Source organism: Salmo salar, unplaced genomic scaffold (assembly GCF_965601325.2).
Source record: "Salmo salar unplaced genomic scaffold, fSalSal1 ptg000408l, whole genome shotgun sequence".
NCBI classification, from domain to species: Eukaryota; Metazoa; Chordata; class Actinopteri; order Salmoniformes; family Salmonidae; genus Salmo; species Salmo salar.
The window spans coordinates 931,162-950,654 of NW_027675377.1; the positions used below are offsets into that span (position 1 = coordinate 931,162).

The 19,493-nt window shown below is 38.5% G+C and overlaps 2 protein-coding genes across 2 annotated transcripts in view; one reads left to right on the forward strand and one right to left on the reverse strand.

The window, feature by feature from the left end:
- LOC145875972 (uncharacterized) overlaps positions 1–7,433 on the forward strand; it is a 115,906-nt gene extending 108,473 nt beyond the window's left edge. Inside the window, exon 4 of the mRNA XM_082971740.1 lies at positions 7,378–7,433. Coding sequence (XP_082827866.1) covers positions 7,378–7,433 — 56 coding nt within the window. The remainder of the gene's footprint in view (positions 1–7,377) is intronic.
- LOC145875960 (uncharacterized) overlaps positions 1–19,493 on the reverse strand; it is a 220,933-nt gene that overhangs the window by 175,412 nt on the left and 26,028 nt on the right. The gene's annotated exons all lie outside the window — the stretch shown is intronic.

Here is a 19,493-nt window from a genome sequence, read left to right on the forward strand (position 1 = left end):
CTGCATTATTATCAGGATTACAGGAAGAAACAACAACTTCAGGTGAGATATCTGCATTATTATCAGGATTACAAGAAGAAACAACAACTAGAGGTGAGATATCTGCATTATTATCAGGATTACAGGAAGAAACAACAACTAGAGGTGAGATATCTGCATTATTATCAGGATTACAGGAAGAAACAACAACTAGAGGTGAGATATCTGCATTATTATCAGGATTACAAGAAGAAACAACAACTAGAGGTGAGATATCTGCATTATTATCAGGATTACAAGAAGAAACAACAACTAGAGGTGAGATATCTGCATTATTATCAGGATTACAGGAAGAAACAACAACTAGAGGTGAGATATCTGCATTATTATCAGGATTACAAGAAGAAACAACAACTAGAGGTGAGATATCTGCATTATTATCAGGATTACAGGAAGAAACAACAACTAGAGGTGAGATATCTGCATTATTATCAGGATTACAGGAAGAAACAACAACTAGAGGTGAGATATCTGCATTATTATCAGGATTACAGGAAGAAACAACAACTAGAGGTGAGATATCTGCATTATTATCAGGATTACAAGAAGAAACAACAACTAGAGGTGAGATATCTGCATTATTATCAGGATTACAGGAAGAAACAACAACTAGAGGTGAGATATCTGCATTATTATCAGGATTACAGGAAGAAACAACAACTAGAGGTGAGATATCTGCATTATTATCAGGATTACAGGAAGAAACAACAACTAGAGGTGAGATATCTGCATTATTATCAGGATTACAAGAAGAAACAACAACCAGAGGTGAGATATCTGCATTATTATCAGGATTACAGGAAGAAACAACAACCAGAGGTGAGATATCTGCATTATTATCAGGATTACAAGAAGAAACAACAACTAGAGGTGAGATATCTGCATTATTATCAGGATTACAGGAAGAAACAACAACTAGAGGTGAGATATCTGCATTATTATCAGGATTACAGGAAGAAACAACAACTAGAGGTGAGATATCTGCATTATTATCAGGATTACAGGAAGAAACAACAACTAGAGGTGAGATATCTGCATTATTATCAGGATTACAGGAAGAAACAACAACTAGAGGTGAGATATCTGCATTATTATCAGGATTACAGGAAGAAACAACAACTAGAGGTGAGATATCTGCATTATTATCAGGATTACAGGAAGAAACAACAACTAGAGGTGAGATATCTGCATTATTATCAGGATTACAGGAAGAAACAACAACTAGAGGTGAGATATCTGCATTATTATCAGGATTACAGGAAGAAACAACAACTAGAGGTGAGATATCTGCATTATTATCAGGATTACAAGAAGAGTACAACAACTAGAGGTGAGATATCTGCATTATTATCAGGATTACAAGAAGAAACAACAACTAGAGGTGAGATATCTGCATTATTATCAGGATTACAGGAAGAAACAACAACTAGAGGTGAGATATCTGCATTATTATCAGGATTACAAGAAGAAACAACAACTAGAGGTGAGATATCTGCATTATTATCAGGATTACAGGAAGAAACAACAACTAGAGGTGAGATATCTGCATTATTATCAGGATTACAGGAAGAAACAACAACTAGAGGTGATATATCTGCATTATTATCAGGATTACAAGAAGAAACAACAACTAGAGGTGAGATATCTGCATTATTATCAGGATTACAGGAAGAAACAACAACTAGAGGTGAGATATCTGCATTATTATCAGGATTACAGGAAGAAACAACAACTAGAGGTGAGATATCTGCATTATTATCAGGATTACAGGAAGAAACAACAACTAGAGGTGAGATATCTGCATTATTATCAGGATTACAAGAAGAAACAACAACTAGAGGTGAGATATCTGCATTATTATCAGGATTACAGGAAGAAACAACAACTAGAGGTGAGATATCTGCATTATTATCAGGATTACAAGAAGAAACAACAACTAGAGGTGAGATATCTGCATTATTATCAGGATTACAGGAAGAAACAACAACTAGAGGTGAGATATCTGCATTATTATCAGGATTACAGGAAGAAACAACAACTAGAGGTGAGATATCTGCATTATTATCAGGATTACAAGAAGAAACAACAACTAGAGGTGAGATATCTGCATTATTATCAGGATTACAAGAAGAGTACAACAACTAGAGGTGAGATTTCTGCATTATTATCAGGATTACAGGAAGAAACAACAACTAGAGGTGAGATATCTGCATTATTATCAGGATTACAGGAAGAAACAACAACTAGAGGTGAGATATCTGCATTATTATCAGGATTACAGGAAGAAACAACAACTAGAGGTGAGATATCTGCATTATTATCAGGATTACAGGAAGAAACAACAACTAGAGGTGAGATATCTGCATTATTATCAGGATTACAGGAAGAAACAACAACTAGAGGTGAGATATCTGCATTATTATCAGGATTACAGGAAGAAACAACAACTAGAGGTGAGATATCTGCATTATTATCAGGATTACAGGAAGAAACAACAACTAGAGGTGAGATCTGCATTATTATCAGGATTACAGGAAGAAACAACAACTAGAGGTGAGATCTGCATTATTATCAGGATTACAGGAAGAAACAACAACTAGAGGTGAGATATCTGCATTATTATCAGGATTACAGGAAGAAACAACAACTAGAGGTGAGATATCTGCATTATTATCAGGATTACAGGAAGAAACAACAACTAGAGGTGAGATATCTGCATTATTATCAGGATTACAGGAAGAAACAACAACTAGAGGTGAGATATCTGCATTATTATCTGGATTACAGGAAGAAACAACAACTAGAGGTGAGATATCTGCATTATTATCAGGATTACAGGAAGAAACAACAACTAGAGGTGAGATATCTGCATTATTATCAGGATTACAGGAAGAAACAACAACTAGAGGTGAGATATCTGCATTATTATCAGGATTACAGGAAGAAACAACAACTAGAGGTGAGATATCTGCATTATTATCAGGATTACAGGAAGAAACAACAACTAGAGGTGAGATATCTGCATTATTATCAGGATTACAAGAAGAAACAACAACTAGAGGTGAGATATCTGCATTATTATCAGGATTACAGGAAGAAACAACAACTAGAGGTGAGATATCTGCATTATTATCAGGATTACAGGAAGAAACAACAACTAGAGGTGAGATATCTGCATTATTATCAGGATTACAGGAAGAAACAACAACTAGAGGTGAGATATCTGCATTATTATCAGGATTACAGGAAGAAACAACAACTAGAGGTGAGATATCTGCATTATTATCAGGATTACAGGAAGAAACAACAACTAGAGGTGAGATATCTGCATTATTATCAGGATTACAAGAAGAGTACAACAACTAGAGGTGAGATATCTGCATTATTATCAGGATTACAAGAAGAAACAACAACTAGAGGTGAGATATCTGCATTATTATCAGGATTACAGGAAGAAACAACAACTAGAGGTGAGATATCTGCATTATTATCAGGATTACAAGAAGAAACAACAACTAGAGGTGAGATATCTGCATTATTATCAGGATTACAGGAAGAAACAACAACTAGAGGTGAGATATCTGCATTATTATCAGGATTACAGGAAGAAACAACAACTAGAGGTGATATATCTGCATTATTATCAGGATTACAAGAAGAAACAACAACTAGAGGTGAGATATCTGCATTATTATCAGGATTACAGGAAGAAACAACAACTAGAGGTGAGATATCTGCATTATTATCAGGATTACAGGAAGAAACAACAACTAGAGGTGAGATATCTGCATTATTATCAGGATTACAGGAAGAAACAACAACTAGAGGTGAGATATCTGCATTATTATCAGGATTACAAGAAGAAACAACAACTAGAGGTGAGATATCTGCATTATTATCAGGATTACAGGAAGAAACAACAACTAGAGGTGAGATATCTGCATTATTATCAGGATTACAAGAAGAAACAACAACTAGAGGTGAGATATCTGCATTATTATCAGGATTACAGGAAGAAACAACAACTAGAGGTGAGATATCTGCATTATTATCAGGATTACAGGAAGAAACAACAACTAGAGGTGAGATATCTGCATTATTATCAGGATTACAAGAAGAAACAACAACTAGAGGTGAGATATCTGCATTATTATCAGGATTACAAGAAGAGTACAACAACTAGAGGTGAGATTTCTGCATTATTATCAGGATTACAGGAAGAAACAACAACTAGAGGTGAGATATCTGCATTATTATCAGGATTACAGGAAGAAACAACAACTAGAGGTGAGATATCTGCATTATTATCAGGATTACAGGAAGAAACAACAACTAGAGGTGAGATATCTGCATTATTATCAGGATTACAGGAAGAAACAACAACTAGAGGTGAGATATCTGCATTATTATCAGGATTACAGGAAGAAACAACAACTAGAGGTGAGATATCTGCATTATTATCAGGATTACAGGAAGAAACAACAACTAGAGGTGAGATATCTGCATTATTATCAGGATTACAGGAAGAAACAACAACTAGAGGTGAGATCTGCATTATTATCAGGATTACAGGAAGAAACAACAACTAGAGGTGAGATCTGCATTATTATCAGGATTACAGGAAGAAACAACAACTAGAGGTGAGATATCTGCATTATTATCAGGATTACAGGAAGAAACAACAACTAGAGGTGAGATATCTGCATTATTATCAGGATTACAGGAAGAAACAACAACTAGAGGTGAGATATCTGCATTATTATCTGGATTACAGGAAGAAACAACAACTAGAGGTGAGATATCTGCATTATTATCAGGATTACAGGAAGAAACAACAACTAGAGGTGAGATATCTGCATTATTATCAGGATTACAGGAAGAAACAACAACTAGAGGTGAGATATCTGCATTATTATCAGGATTACAGGAAGAAACAACAACTAGAGGTGAGATATCTGCATTATTATCAGGATTACAGGAAGAAACAACAACTAGAGGTGAGATATCTGCATTATTATCAGGATTACAAGAAGAAACAACAACTAGAGGTGAGATATCTGCATTATTATCAGGATTACAGGAAGAAACAACAACTAGAGGTGAGATATCTGCATTATTATCAGGATTACAGGAAGAAACAACAACTAGAGGTGAGATATCTGCATTATTATCAGGATTACAGGAAGAAACAACAACTAGAGGTGAGATATCTGCATTATTATCAGGATTACAGGAAGAAACAACAGCTAGAGGTGAGATATCTGCATTATTATCAGGATTACAAGAAGAAACAACAACTAGAGGTGAGATATCTGCATTATTATCAGGATTACAGGAAGAAACAACAACTAGAGGTGAGATATCTGCATTATTATCAGGATTACAGGAAGAAACAACAACTAGAGGTGAGATATCTGCATTATTATCAGGATTACAGGAAGAAACAACAACTAGAGGTGAGATATCTGCATTATTATCAGGATTACAAGAAGAAACAACAGCTAGAGGTGAGATATCTGCATTATTATCAGGATTACAGGAAGAAACAACAACTAGAGGTGAGATATCTGCATTATTATCAGGATTACAGGAAGAAACAACAACTAGAGGTGAGATATCTGCATTATTATCAGGATTACAGGAAGAAACAACAACTAGAGGTGAGATATCTGCATTATTATCAGGATTACACATTTCTCATATTCATATTTTTGTGACATCACTTTTATTATTAAATGATGTCTGCCTTTTATAGACTGTGGAAGAACCTTAAACTGACTTTAAAAAGAGAGAAAGCAGATTGGAAGAGAGAGATTTACTACTGGTGGTGGACCACCAAAACAAGACAACACTGATGAATTGAGTGACTTCCTGTCAGGAAAAATAGAGCAGCAGCAACCTCTGGATGGTATACCAGATGATGACCAACCTCTGGATGGTATACCAGATGATGACCAACCTCTGGATGGTATACTAGACGATGACCAACCTCTGGATGGTATACCAGACGATGACCAACCTCTGGATGGTATACCAGACGATGACCAACCTCTGGATGGTATACCAGACGATGACCAACCTCTGGATGGTATACCAGACGATGACCAACCTCTGGATGGTATACCAGACGATGACCAACCTCTGGATGGTATACCAGACGATGACCAACCTCTGGATGGTATACCAGACGATGACCAACCTCTGGATGGTATACCAGACGATGACCAACCTCTGGATGCTATACCAGACGATGACCAACCTCTGGATGGTATACCAGATGTTGACCAACCTCTGGATGGTATACCAGATGATGACCAACCTCTGGATGGTATACCAGATGATGACCAACCTCTGGATGGTATACCAGACGATGACCAACCTCTGGATGGTATACCAGATGATGACCAACCTCTGGATGGTATACCAGACGATGACCAACCTCTGGATGCTATACCAGACGATGACCAACCTCTGGATGGTATACCAGATGTTGACCAACCTCTGGATGGTATACCAGATGATGACCAACCTCTGGATGGTATACCAGACGATGACCAACCTCTGGATGGTATACCGGATGATGACCAACCTCTAGATGGTATACCAGATGATGACCAACAGGTTGGAAGAGCCAGTACACAGTGAGGGTGTAATGTGAACAGGTTGGAAGAGCCAGTACACAGTGAGGGTGTAATGTGAACAGGTTGGAAGAGCCAGTACACAGTGAGGGTGGAATGTGAACAGGTTGGAAGAGCCAGTACACAGTGAGGGTGTAATGTGAACAGGTTGGAAGAGCCAGTACACAGTGAGTGTGTTCCCTCCACATCTGCTATAACATCCCTGAGAGAAGATGCTGCCACCACCTTTCAGCAGAGAACAAAGTAGATGACCAGGCATGAAACGTTAACCAAAGAATTCCATGAGCATAAAATGAAATATCTGAAGGAAGAACATGAGATGAGAATTGTCCAGGTTGAATTGGATATGAAGTTGGAAGAGAGAGGTATGATCCAACAAAGAGACAGTAATGAGACAATAGTGATGACCAGCCATGGTGAACAATATGATATGTAAAACAATACATGTTTTGTCATTTGGATATTCATGAGAGTATTTTAAACACCACAAACTACATTTTAAACCAGCCTTGGTTTAGTCACTCATTTCATTTTGCTCCACACTATTTGAATTGTGTACAGAACAAACATTATCAAAGCAAAAATAATCCATAATGAATACATTCCATATTTAAATGCATCTCATCTAGTTGAAGTGCTGCAATGTGAAGCATCTCCCTGTGCAACTGTGCAAGTCCTCGTTGGTCATTGCCTGCCTCAGTCATGGACACATCTGCCTCAATCACATCTGCCTCAGTCATGGGAACATCTGCTTGATGCTGATCATGGGAGGATCAGGACAGTCATGGGAACATCTGCTTGATGCTGATCATGGGAGGATCAGGACAGTCATGGGTACATCTGCTTGATGCTGATCATGGGAGGATCAGGACAGTCATGGGTACATCTGCTTGATGCTGATCATGGGAGGATCAGGACAGTCATGGGAACATCTGCTTGATGCTGATCATGGGAAGATCAGGACAGTCATGGGTACATCTGCTTGATGCTGATCATGGGAGGATCAGGACAGCCATGCTGCTTCAGGTAGTTGTGCAGCACAGCTGTAGCAATGATCACCTTGCAGCAACTTCTTGGCTTGAAACCAAGTGTATTGCGAAAACACTGGAATCTATTTTTCCATACGCCAAACACACGCTGGACCATCCCTCTCGTGTGGATATGAGGTCTGTTGTATCTTTGCTGCTCAGCTGTTGTGGGATTTATGTCTGGAGTGAATAAAAAGTTACTCTAGTAGTCCACTATGTTGTCCTCTCTGAAACTGAGACCAATGAAGAGTTGAGGGAAATCCTTCAATGGTGAGTTGCACCTTTCCAACAGGCAACAATGTTTGAGAACTCTAAATGAGGATTAGCATCCACCCTGAACATTGATGGTTGACCAGTTGTTATGGTTACGGTACTCCTCAGCATCAGGAGTTGATGGAGAACCAGTTGTTATGGTTACGGTACTCCTCCGCATCAGGAGTTGATGGTAAACCAGTTGTTATGGTTACGGTACTCCTCAGCATCAGGAGTTGATGTAAAACCAGTTGTTATGGTTACGGTACTCCGCAGCATCAGGAGTTGATGGAAAACCAGTTGTTATGGTTACGGTACTCCTCAGCATCAGGAGTTGATGGTAAACCAGTTGTTATGGTTACGGTACCCCTCAGCATCAGGAGTTGATGGTAAACCAGTTGTTATGGTTACGGTACCCCTCAGCATCAGGAGTTGATGGAAAACCAGTTGTTATGGTTACGGTACCCCGCAGCATCAGGAGTTGATGGACACTTGATGGGAACATGACATCCATCTAACCAGCCAATCACTCCTGGGAGCTGCCCACATTCAGATATTCATATTGCACTTTATAGTTGGCTTGGCCAGCAGCATCAGGAAACTAGATGTAAAGACTCCTCCTGCAGACTTTATAGTTGGCTTGACCAGCAGCATCAGGAAACTAGATGTAAAGACTCCTCCTGCAGACTTTATAGTTGGCTTGACCAGCAGCATCAGGAAACTAGATGTAAAGACTCCTCCTGCAGACTTTATAGTTGGCTTGACCAGCAGCATCAGGAAACTAGATGTAAAGACTCCTCCTGCAGACTTTATAGTTGGCTTGGCCAGCAGCATCAGGAAACTAGATGTAAAGACTCCTCCTGCAGACTTTATAGTTGGCTTGACCAGCAGCATCAGGAAACTAGATGTAAAGACTCCTCCTGCAGACTTTATAGTTGGCTTGGCCAGCAGCATCAGGAAACTAGATGTAAAGACTCCTCCTGCAGACTTTATAGTTGGCTTGGCCAGCAGCATCAGGAAACTAGATGTAAAGACTCCTCCTGCAGACTTTATAGTTGGCTTGACCAGCAGCATCAGGAAACTAGATGTAAAGACTCCTCCTGCAGACTTTATAGTTGGCTTGGCCAGCAGCATCAGGAAACTAGATGTAAAGACTCCTCCTGCAGACTTTATAGTTGGCTTGACCAGCAGCATCAGGAAACTAGATGTAAAGACTCCTCCTGCAGACTTTATAGTTGGCTTGACCAGCAGCATCAGGAAACTAGATGTAAAGACTCCTCCTGCAGACTTTATAGTTGGCTTGGCCAGCAGCATCAGGAAACTAGATGTAAAGACTCCTCCTGCAGACTTTATAGTTGGCTTGGCCAGCAGCATCAGGAAACTAGATGTAAAGACTCCTCCTGCAGACTTTGTGAACTATTAAACACACAGTTGCTTCACTGGCACCGACACAAATCACCAGTTTCACAATGAAAGATTCCAGATGCCAAAAATCTCACAGTGATCAGAACTTGGAGAGAATTGGGTGAAGGCCTTCCTCTTTGAGACAGAGAGGAAAGTCTAGGCTCAAGCAGAGATATAATCTCCAATGCATTTTCTTTGTACATAAGAAAGCGGTCTCAAGGTAATGTAATGGATTCCTCCTATCCACAAGTACTGGTCTGGCCTCTGTAGTGCATGCTGGTCTTCCTTTAGACATTCCACATCATCCAGGCTCCCTCACAAACAGCACTAAGTAGAAGTTAAACCTGCCTCTTTGAAAGATTCATTTAATCTTCCATTTAGTCCTGGAGTAGCTCTAATCCTCCCTCTTGCAATCGCCTTTGATTTGTCCAGAACAGTCTAAATCTACGACTATTTTAAGATAAGTCTGTGCAAGTCGCTTTGAGTTAAGACAGCTCAAACAAGCATTTTAGTCTGGGACTAAGCTTAAGCCTTCTATGTGAAACCGGCTCTGTGTTTTATATAATATGACTAAATGTGTTTCTGTGTTGCAGGGGCAGTCAAGAAATGGAACAGCAAGGCCACAGAACATGACATAAGCAGAGCTGTGGGAGACCACCTCAAGCCCCTGGTAGAGCCGGGGGTGGTGTTTACCACTCCACCACGCCTTCAGCAGGCTGGAAAAGTGGGATTGATACTGTTTTTCATACTAAGGTGGACCAATAGTTTGTTGATTGGTCAGTCATTGGGTTAATTTGTTTTACAATTTGTTGACATCAAATCAAGCTTTATTTATAAAGCACATTTCAGACATGGATGCAACACAATGGCTTCACAGGAAAAAACTATGAAAATAATCAGAAATATTTAGTACACAAATATGAGGATAAAAAACAATAATAACAACTGAAAGACTAATGAGCATTGTAAGGAAATGCCATTGATTAAAATATCAACAATATGATGCAATATCCAACCCAAAATATAACTTGTTTTTTAGGAGGGTCTCTGAAAGACACTATGGGGGTGTCCACTGGAAGTTGACTAGTAACAACAACTGGGACCTAAAAGACACCCACCATGAGACCCACTAAATCTGCCCAAGAAGAGGAAAACAAAAGAAAAACCCACACCAAACTTAAAGACAGGAAGCAAACCAAAAAGGTGGAGCAACTAAAGGTGTTGACTCTCCACATGTATCAAGACAACTGGAGCACTGGGCCAGACACTCTTAAATAGAACCTGGACCAGCTCAGGTGAAACACCTTCCCACTAACGAGATGGACAAGCCAGCACAGGTGTAACACATACTGACTAACGAGGTGACACCAATCAGTGCGTCCTACGTGCTAACGAGCTAGACGGGCTAACGAGCTAGACGTGCTAACGAGCTAGACGTGCTAACGAGCTAGACGTGCTAACGGGCTAACGAGCTAAACGGGCTAACGAGCTAGACGGGCTAACGAGCTAAACGTGCTAACGAGCTAGACGTGCTAACGGGCTAACGAGCTAGACGGGCTAACGAGCTAGCCGGGCTAGACGTGCTAACGAGCTAGACGTGCTAACGAGCTAGACGTGCTAACGAGCTAGACGTGCTAACGAGCTGACGAGCTAGACGTGCTAACGAGCTAAAGTTCAACCTCAAAACATAAATGGAAAAACCAAAGCCTGTAACACCTTACCCCTTAAGACAACAAATATATCCTATATTTTTGTTGGACAAGTTTGCTCACCACCAACAGAAAACAACTTCCATTTCACATTATAATCAACTACAATGCTTCACCTTCTAGAATATAAATATGGTGTCTACTGGCTGTCAACAATTAAAAACATGCATTTCTAAATAATAATATACAATCATATTCTTTTTTTTGCCTTTTTCTTTCTATAGAATCCTAAAACTCACTAGCTTCTAGAACTCTCTTCTTCCTAAAACTCACTAGCTTCTAGAACTTTCATCTTCCTAAAACTCACTGGCTTCTAGAACTCTCGTCTTCCTAAAACTCACTAGCTTCTAGAACTCTCGTCTTCCTAAAACTCACTAGCTTCTAGAACTCTCGTCTTCCTAAAACTCACTAGCTTCTAGAACACTTGTCTTCCTAAAACTCACTGGCTTCTAGAACTCTCGTCTTCCTAAAACTAACTAGCTTCTAGAACTCTCGTCTTCCTAAAACTCACTAGCTTCTAGAACTAGCTCCTTAATATCCATAGTAACTTTCCACCTCACTGCGGAGCTTCTCTCTCTTCTCAGGGTTCACTAGATAGGCATGTTGTTGGATCGGGGCCCAGTCCCCAATGTCATGCTCTAGTACATTTGGGTTGGCACATCTGAGAAGGAACCCTGATATTCTAAAAGCAGGGCAGCAATGTCAATGTAATTGTACCAAAAATTGTCAGTTGGTTGCATAAATAATTATGATTACTAAATCTTACATGAATATTAAACATGAAATATAAAAACCAAATGTACACCCCTTTGTTAATATGTATTAGCAATAATTCCCTTAATGGTGAGGCATAAAATGTATCTTTTGTCAGGCTGAATGTTTGAGTCCTGCTTCTTCAGTAGTGGAATAAAGACAATTAGTACTTGAATGTTGTAAATAAATACTGGAGTGATGTAGGATTGTTCATATAATTGATTATTGTACTGCGACTATGTGTATAGGCTGCAAGTAAGTTGAAATTAAATTGTTTTCTTTTCAACTTTCAATAACCAATATGCAGAAACAGTTTGTGATAAATTGAAAACCTAAACATAAAATGTAATACATACACAAACATCTGCCACAATAATCATATTACTTGTATTATTTAAAACAAGCACCTTATAAAACTGTACAAGCACCAGAAACGCTGTTGTTTTGACAAGTAGGAATAAATCACTGATATCGATTAGGGGGGAAATCAGGTTGTACGTGCTGTTGAAACTAACATAACTAAAAAATAAACATATGGAAATGGGAGATGTATTTTACCTCACTAGAGGACAACCTGAAGAAGACAGTCAGCTACATTTTGGACTGATGCATTTAAATGTAGGGGTCACTAAACAAAGGAACACAACACTTATTTGTCATCACTCATTAATATCATGTTGAAATCAATTGTGCGAGAGGAGGGAGATGAGGTTGCACGTCCTGTTAAAACTAACAGCTCAAAAACCACACGGAATCTGGGAATAATGTGTACATCCCTGGTTAGAGGACAATTCATAGAAAACAGCCAGATACATTTTGAAGTGTTGCATTTTGATTCCAGTGGGTCACCAACATGGTAAGTGTAACAACTCTTTTTATTAGTCACTTTTTGTTAAATCACATAAATAGTAACTCTTCCATTTCAGAGCCTGGATTTTCCCCCTGAGGCTAATATCCATATCATGTTGAAATCAATAGAACAGGGGACACACGTTTAGGGTTCTACATTGTGACATCATTAAAATACTCTTACTACAATGTTTAAACATTCTACATTTTATTTCACTGATATCATGAAACAACTCCTTCATGAATTTTCTGATGTTTAATCAGAGATGAGGTTTCTCTCCTGTGTGTGTTCTCTGGTGTGCTGTCAGCTCTCCAGATCACGCAAAACTCTTCCAACATTGATCACAGTTATACGATTTCTCTCCTGTGTGTGTTGTCTGGTGTTGAGTCAGATGGCAAAATTGACCAAAACTCTTCCCACATTGACCACAGCTATAAGATTTCTCTCATGTGTGTATTCTCTGGTGTAGAGTTAGAGAGCCAGATTGACCAAAACTCTTCCCACATTGACCACAGCTATAAGATTTCTCTCCTGTGTGTATTCTCTGGTGTAGAGTCAGAATGCTTGATGTAGTGAAACTCTTCCCACATTGATCACAGCTAAAAGATTTCTCTCCAGTGTGTATTCTCTGGTGTACTCTCAGTTTTCCAGATTGACCAAAACTCTTCCCACATTGATCACAGCTATAAGGTTTCTCTCCTGTGTGTGTTCTCTGGTGTAAAGTCAGATGATCAGATGTAGTAAAACTATTCCCACATTGATCACAGCTACAAGGTTTCTCTGCTGTGTGTATTCTCTGATGAATTTTAATGCCTGATGAGGTGAGTCTCTTCCCACAGTCAGAGCAGCAGTGAGTTCTCTTCCCTGTGGATCTCTGCAGGTGTTTATTGAGGTGTTCTGATCTGGAGAGACTCTTCTCTGCCTCTTCAGCATCAAGAGGTTGTTGAGGCTCCCCAGAGGATCCACGATAGTCCCGTCTCTCTCCTGTGTGAACAACAAAGTCAGACAGATGATTAAAGGCCCACAACAGCGGTAATCCACTGTAAAAGGTGATGCCAACAGCGGAGCCATGATGTTGGACAACAATTGACATCTGTAATGAATGTTAAAATTATTTGACATTTGTCTTAAAATGAGCAAGAATAGTCATATTTTGTCTTGTTTTCACATTAGTAGTAACATTAAGATTGTAGGCTAGAAATAAGTTATTCATGTTGTTGAAACTCTAAGCAGTGTGCCAGACGACTTTTGGTCTCCAATATAGGCCCCTTTCTGTGTTTGCTAAAATTGCGGCACGAGGGCGATGCACACGCAATTTGGTTGTAGAAACTCCTCCCTGCTAATGAGGAAACCGCTAGTTATGTATGTACTATATCTGGTAATGAGGAAACGACTAGTTATGGATGTAGTATATCTGGTAATGAGGAAACCACTAGTTATGGATGTAGTATATCTGGTAATGAGGAAACCACTAGTTATGGATGTAGTATATCTGGTAATGAGGAAACCACTAGTTATGGATGTAGTATATCTGGTAATGAGGAAACCACTAGTTATGGATGTAGTATATCTGGTAATGAGGAAACCACTAGTTATGGATGTAGTATATCTGGTAATGAGGAAACCACTAGTTATGGATGTAGTATATCTGGTAATGAGGAAACCACTAGTTATGGATGTAGTATATCTGCTAATAAGGAAACCACTAGTTATGGATGTAGTATATCTGGTAATGAGGAAACCACTAGTTATGGATGTAGTATATCTGCTAATGAGGAAACCACTAGTTATGGATGTAGTATATCTGGTAATGAGGAAACCACTAGTTATGGATGTAGTATATCTGGTAATGAGGAAACCACTAGTTATGGATGTAGTATATCTGGTAATGAGGAAACCACTAGTTATGGATGTAGTATATCTGGTAATGAGGAAACCACTAGTTATGGATGTAGTATATCTGGTAATGAGGAAACCACTAGTTATGGATGTAGTATATCTGGTAATGAGGAAACCACTAGTTATGGATGTAGAATATCTGGTAATGAGGAAACCACTAGTTATGGATGTAGTATATCTGGTAATGAGGAAACCACTAGTTATGGATGTAGTATATCTGGTAATGAGGAAACCACTAGTTATGGATGTAGTATATCTGGTAATGAGGAAACCACTAGTTATGGATGTAGTATATCTGGTAATGAGGAAACCACTAGTTATGGATGTAGTATATCTGCTAATAAGGAAACCACTAGTTATGGATGTAGTATATCTGGTAATGAGGAAACCACTAGTTATGGATGTAGTATATCTGGTAATGAGGAAACCACTAGTTATGGATGTAGTATATCTGCTAATGAGGAAACCACTAGTTATGGATGTAGTATATCTGGTAATGAGGAAACCACTAGTTATGGATGTAGTATATCTGGTAATGAGGAAACCACTAGTTATGGATGTAGTATATCTGGTAATGAGGAAACCACTAGTTATGGATGTAGTATATCTGGTAATGAGGAAACCACTAGTTATGGATGTAGTATATCTGGTAATGAGGAAACCACTAGTTATGGATGTAGTATATCTGGTAATGAGGAAACCACTAGTTATGGATGTAGTATATCTGGTAATGAGGAACCCACTAGTTATGGATGTAGTATATCTGGTAATGAGGAAACCGCTAGTTATGGATGTAGTATATCTGGTAATGAGGAAACCACTAGTTATGGATGTAGTATATCTGGTAAACCAAAAATGGTGAGCGAAGATTTAAGTTTTCCACAACGTTTTCTGAATATTACAGCTCAATGTCAGGACAAGATCAGGAGTGCTACTCAAGGAAACTCACATTAAGCTCTGTGTCTATTCACTAATTCACCACCGTGGGGGAAAACTCAGGGGAGTTCTCATAGGTTGACAGCAAATATAGCCTCCATTTCCAGGTTGCTTATGAATGCATTTCACACTACTTTGGATTATAACTGTAGGACCCATAACTTCACCTAACAATAACATAGACCTACTGTAGGACCCATAACTTCACCTAACAACAACATAGACCTACTGTAGGACCCATAACTTCACCTAACAATAACATAGACCTACTGTAGGACCCATTACTTCACCTAACAACAACATAGACCTACTGTAGGACCCATAACTTCTAACAACAACATAGACCTACTGTAGGACCCATAACTTCACACAACAATAACATAGACCTACTGTAGGACCCATAACTTCTAACAACAACATAGACCTACTTCACCTAACAACAACATAGACCTACTGTAGGACCCATAACTTCACGTAACAATAACATAGATAAAGTTATGGGTCCTACAGTAGGTCTAACAACAACATAGACGTAGGACTATAAATCATTCAATATTTCAGGTGAAACATGGAAACTAAAATGTCTTTGTCATGACATTTCATAACCTGATCACCAGATAGTTTTGTGAATAATCCCACTAGGCTACTCTGTGATGTGTTGTCATTCTAAATGTCCTGAATATAGGAAAATAGCTCTGTGTGTTGTACAGTAGCCTATCCATCAAGGAACAGTTCTCTACACATTATGAGCTAAGTATCTCTGTGTCCAGACAGACTAACGAGACCCTACAGTACATCGACCAGACAATAGCACATTATAAACATGAATTTGTTAGGGATGTTGGATCCAACGTGGAGAACGGCATAACTGTCTTTACCAGAGTAATGAATGAAGAAGCACTTTGGTTGTTGTTGCATGTCGTGATGTTTGTCATGTGACTGTCATTCAGAAAATGATTTCCTGGATCAGCTGATGATAGTTGAACATGTAACTGTAACTAAACAGCTACAGTATTATGTGTAATTATTGAAGAACCGCGTTAATGACAGTATCCATTTGGGTGTCAATAAAGTTAAGGTGACACTCGGTTAGAACCATTGGATTTGCAAACTCTGAAATGATTTAGGATTTCTGTGCCCATGAAAACTGTTTTCCCAGCTTAACATAAGGAGACACTAAATGTTACGTAGTTAGAGAGCATTTCAGAGATCTGAATACAAAAAACTGTCCTAACAGGACAATAACCCAAACCACAAGGCCAAATCTACACTGGAGGAGCTTACCAAGATGACATTGAATGTTCCTGAGTGGCCTAGTTACAGTTTGGACTTAAATCGTCTTGAAAGTCTATGGCAAGACTTGAAAACGGCTTTCTAGCAATGATCAACAACCAACTTGACAGAACATGAAGGATTTTAAAAAGAATAATGAATATTCACATGAAGATCAGTCTCCTATTGGATGACATCACGACTTCCCATCAAGCCAACTCCTTGGAGACCTTACTATGACATCACTCACTCCTTCTAGTTTGCAGTTGTTAAAAAAGCACTATTTTGCTCAAAACATTTATTTGTTTCCCATTAGTGTGTTTATACTTTACTGTATTTATATCACTTTTCAACAGGAAAAGTGAACAATTCATACAGTACAAAAACATATGAGTATAGAATGCAACTGCAGAGTTTGTGTCCCTGTTTTATAAGATAGTACTCACTGTATTTACTGGTGTTAACCAGAACAATGTCCCTGTTTTATAAGATAGTACTCACAGTATTTACTGGTGTTAATCAGATCAATGTCCCTGTTTTATAAGATAGTACTCACTGTATTTACTGGTGTTAACCAGATCAATGTCCCTGTTTTATTAGATAGTACTCACTGTATTTACTGGTGTTAATCAGATCAATGTCCCTGTTTGATAAGATAGTACTCACTGTATTTACTGGTGTTAATCAGATCAATGTCCCTGTTTTATTAGATAGTACTCACTGTATTTACTGGTGTTAATCAGATCAATGTCCCTGTTTTATTAGATAGTACTCACTGTATTTACTGGTGTTAACCAGATCAATGTCCCTGTTTTATTAGATAGTACTCACTGTATTTACTGGTAATAATCAGATCAATGTCCCTGTTTTATTAGATAGTACTCACTGTATTTACTGGTGTTAACCAGAACAATGTCCCTGTTTTATTAGATAGTACTCACTGTATTTACTGGTGTTAATCAGTTCTCCAGTCTTCTCTTCTTCGTCCTCCTCTAATGTGAGTAATCTCCCCCTCTTCATCCTTCATTCCAAAAACGTCTTCATCTTCTTTCACTTCATCCTCCACTCCAAAAACTGCATCTTCCTCCTCTTCTTTCACAGTAACATCCTCATCCTCTTTCACTCTGAACGCGTCTTCCTCTTCTTTAACTGAAACGTCTTTCTCTTCTTCTTTCACGGTAACAGCCTCACCCTCTACTTGTTTTTGTATTGAAACAGCCTCCTCTTCCACGAGAGTGTCTTTTTCCGTCCAGCAGACCTCTTCTTTAACAGGAGAGTAGCTTAGTGAACTCATGGTCGGGGATAATAGCTAGTTAGCATTAGCGACTAGACTAGTGCTAACTTAACCAGCCAGCTAGTTGACTTACAACGTAAATATTACATAAAATGGAGTACTATGTTTAAATCACAGTGGCAATTAAACCACGAAATTGTCTTAAGAACTTGAATGTTCAGACTTTGTCGGCTAGCGAGCTACCGAGGTGGCTGCAGTTGTTGAAGAGTTCCGTCCACTAGATTATACGTCACACTAGAAACATCGCCTGAAAGACACATATCGCCATCTGCTGTCTGGAGGGAGGAAACGCAGTTGAGGAGGGAAAACTATTTTTATTCTTCATTGAATTATAATATTATAAAGCAGTTTAGGGAAACGTTTTTTTCTCTCCATTAAATATGAATATTATATCAACACGTACAAAGAGCAACAAGTGTTGTTTGATTAGTTCAGATTTTTATGAGAATTTAAAACAAACTCTACATCTACTCCACATCTGTATTTCTGATTCAGTCAAATAACTAGATATCAAAATAAGCACCTAGTTATTGATACCCTTGATAAAGACGAGCAAAAATTACTGTATAAAATAAATAAATAAACTTTACCCACTACCAGGATATTTTAGCCCAAAACCTGGTTACCTCTCTGCTAGGAGGCTGAAACTTGGCCATAAGTGGATCTTCCAGCAAGACACATCAACATCCATGAAGAAATGGTTAATTGGGCACAAAATCAACATTTTCAATGGCCATCTCAGTCTTCGGACTTGAACTCCATTGAAAACCTGTGGTTTGAATTGAACAGGGCAGTCCACAAGACAGACTAAATAAATCAAAGACCTGGAGAGATTCTGTTTGGAGGAATGGTCTAAGATCCCACCCAATGTGTTCTCTAATCTCATTAAACATTTCAGTGTCATTATCCTCCCAAGGGGAGGGTGCTGGAGTATTGAAAACATGGGTGGCAATAATTCAGACCCCAACCTTTTGAGAATTACATTTTAAACTAAATCTCTTTCTCTGAGCAATTGTATTAGTATAAAATAATATAATTTCCTTTTTTTGTGTTGGTGTAACAATACATCATGTAGATGTATATAATGAACAGACTAGGTCTATACTGCTCCTACATGGTGTAACAATACATCATGTAGATGTATATAATGAACAGACTAGGTCTATACTGCTCCTACATGGTGTAACAATACATCATGTAGAAGTATATAATGAACAGACTAGGTTCTATCCTATTCTACTGTATCTGTCTATGTATTACTCATCACATATGTATATACTGTATTCTATCCTATTCTACTGTATCTCTCTATGCATTACTCATCTCATATGTATATACTGTATTCTATCCTATTCTACTGTATCTGTCTATGTATTACTCATCTCATATGTATATACTGTATTCTATCCTATTCTACTG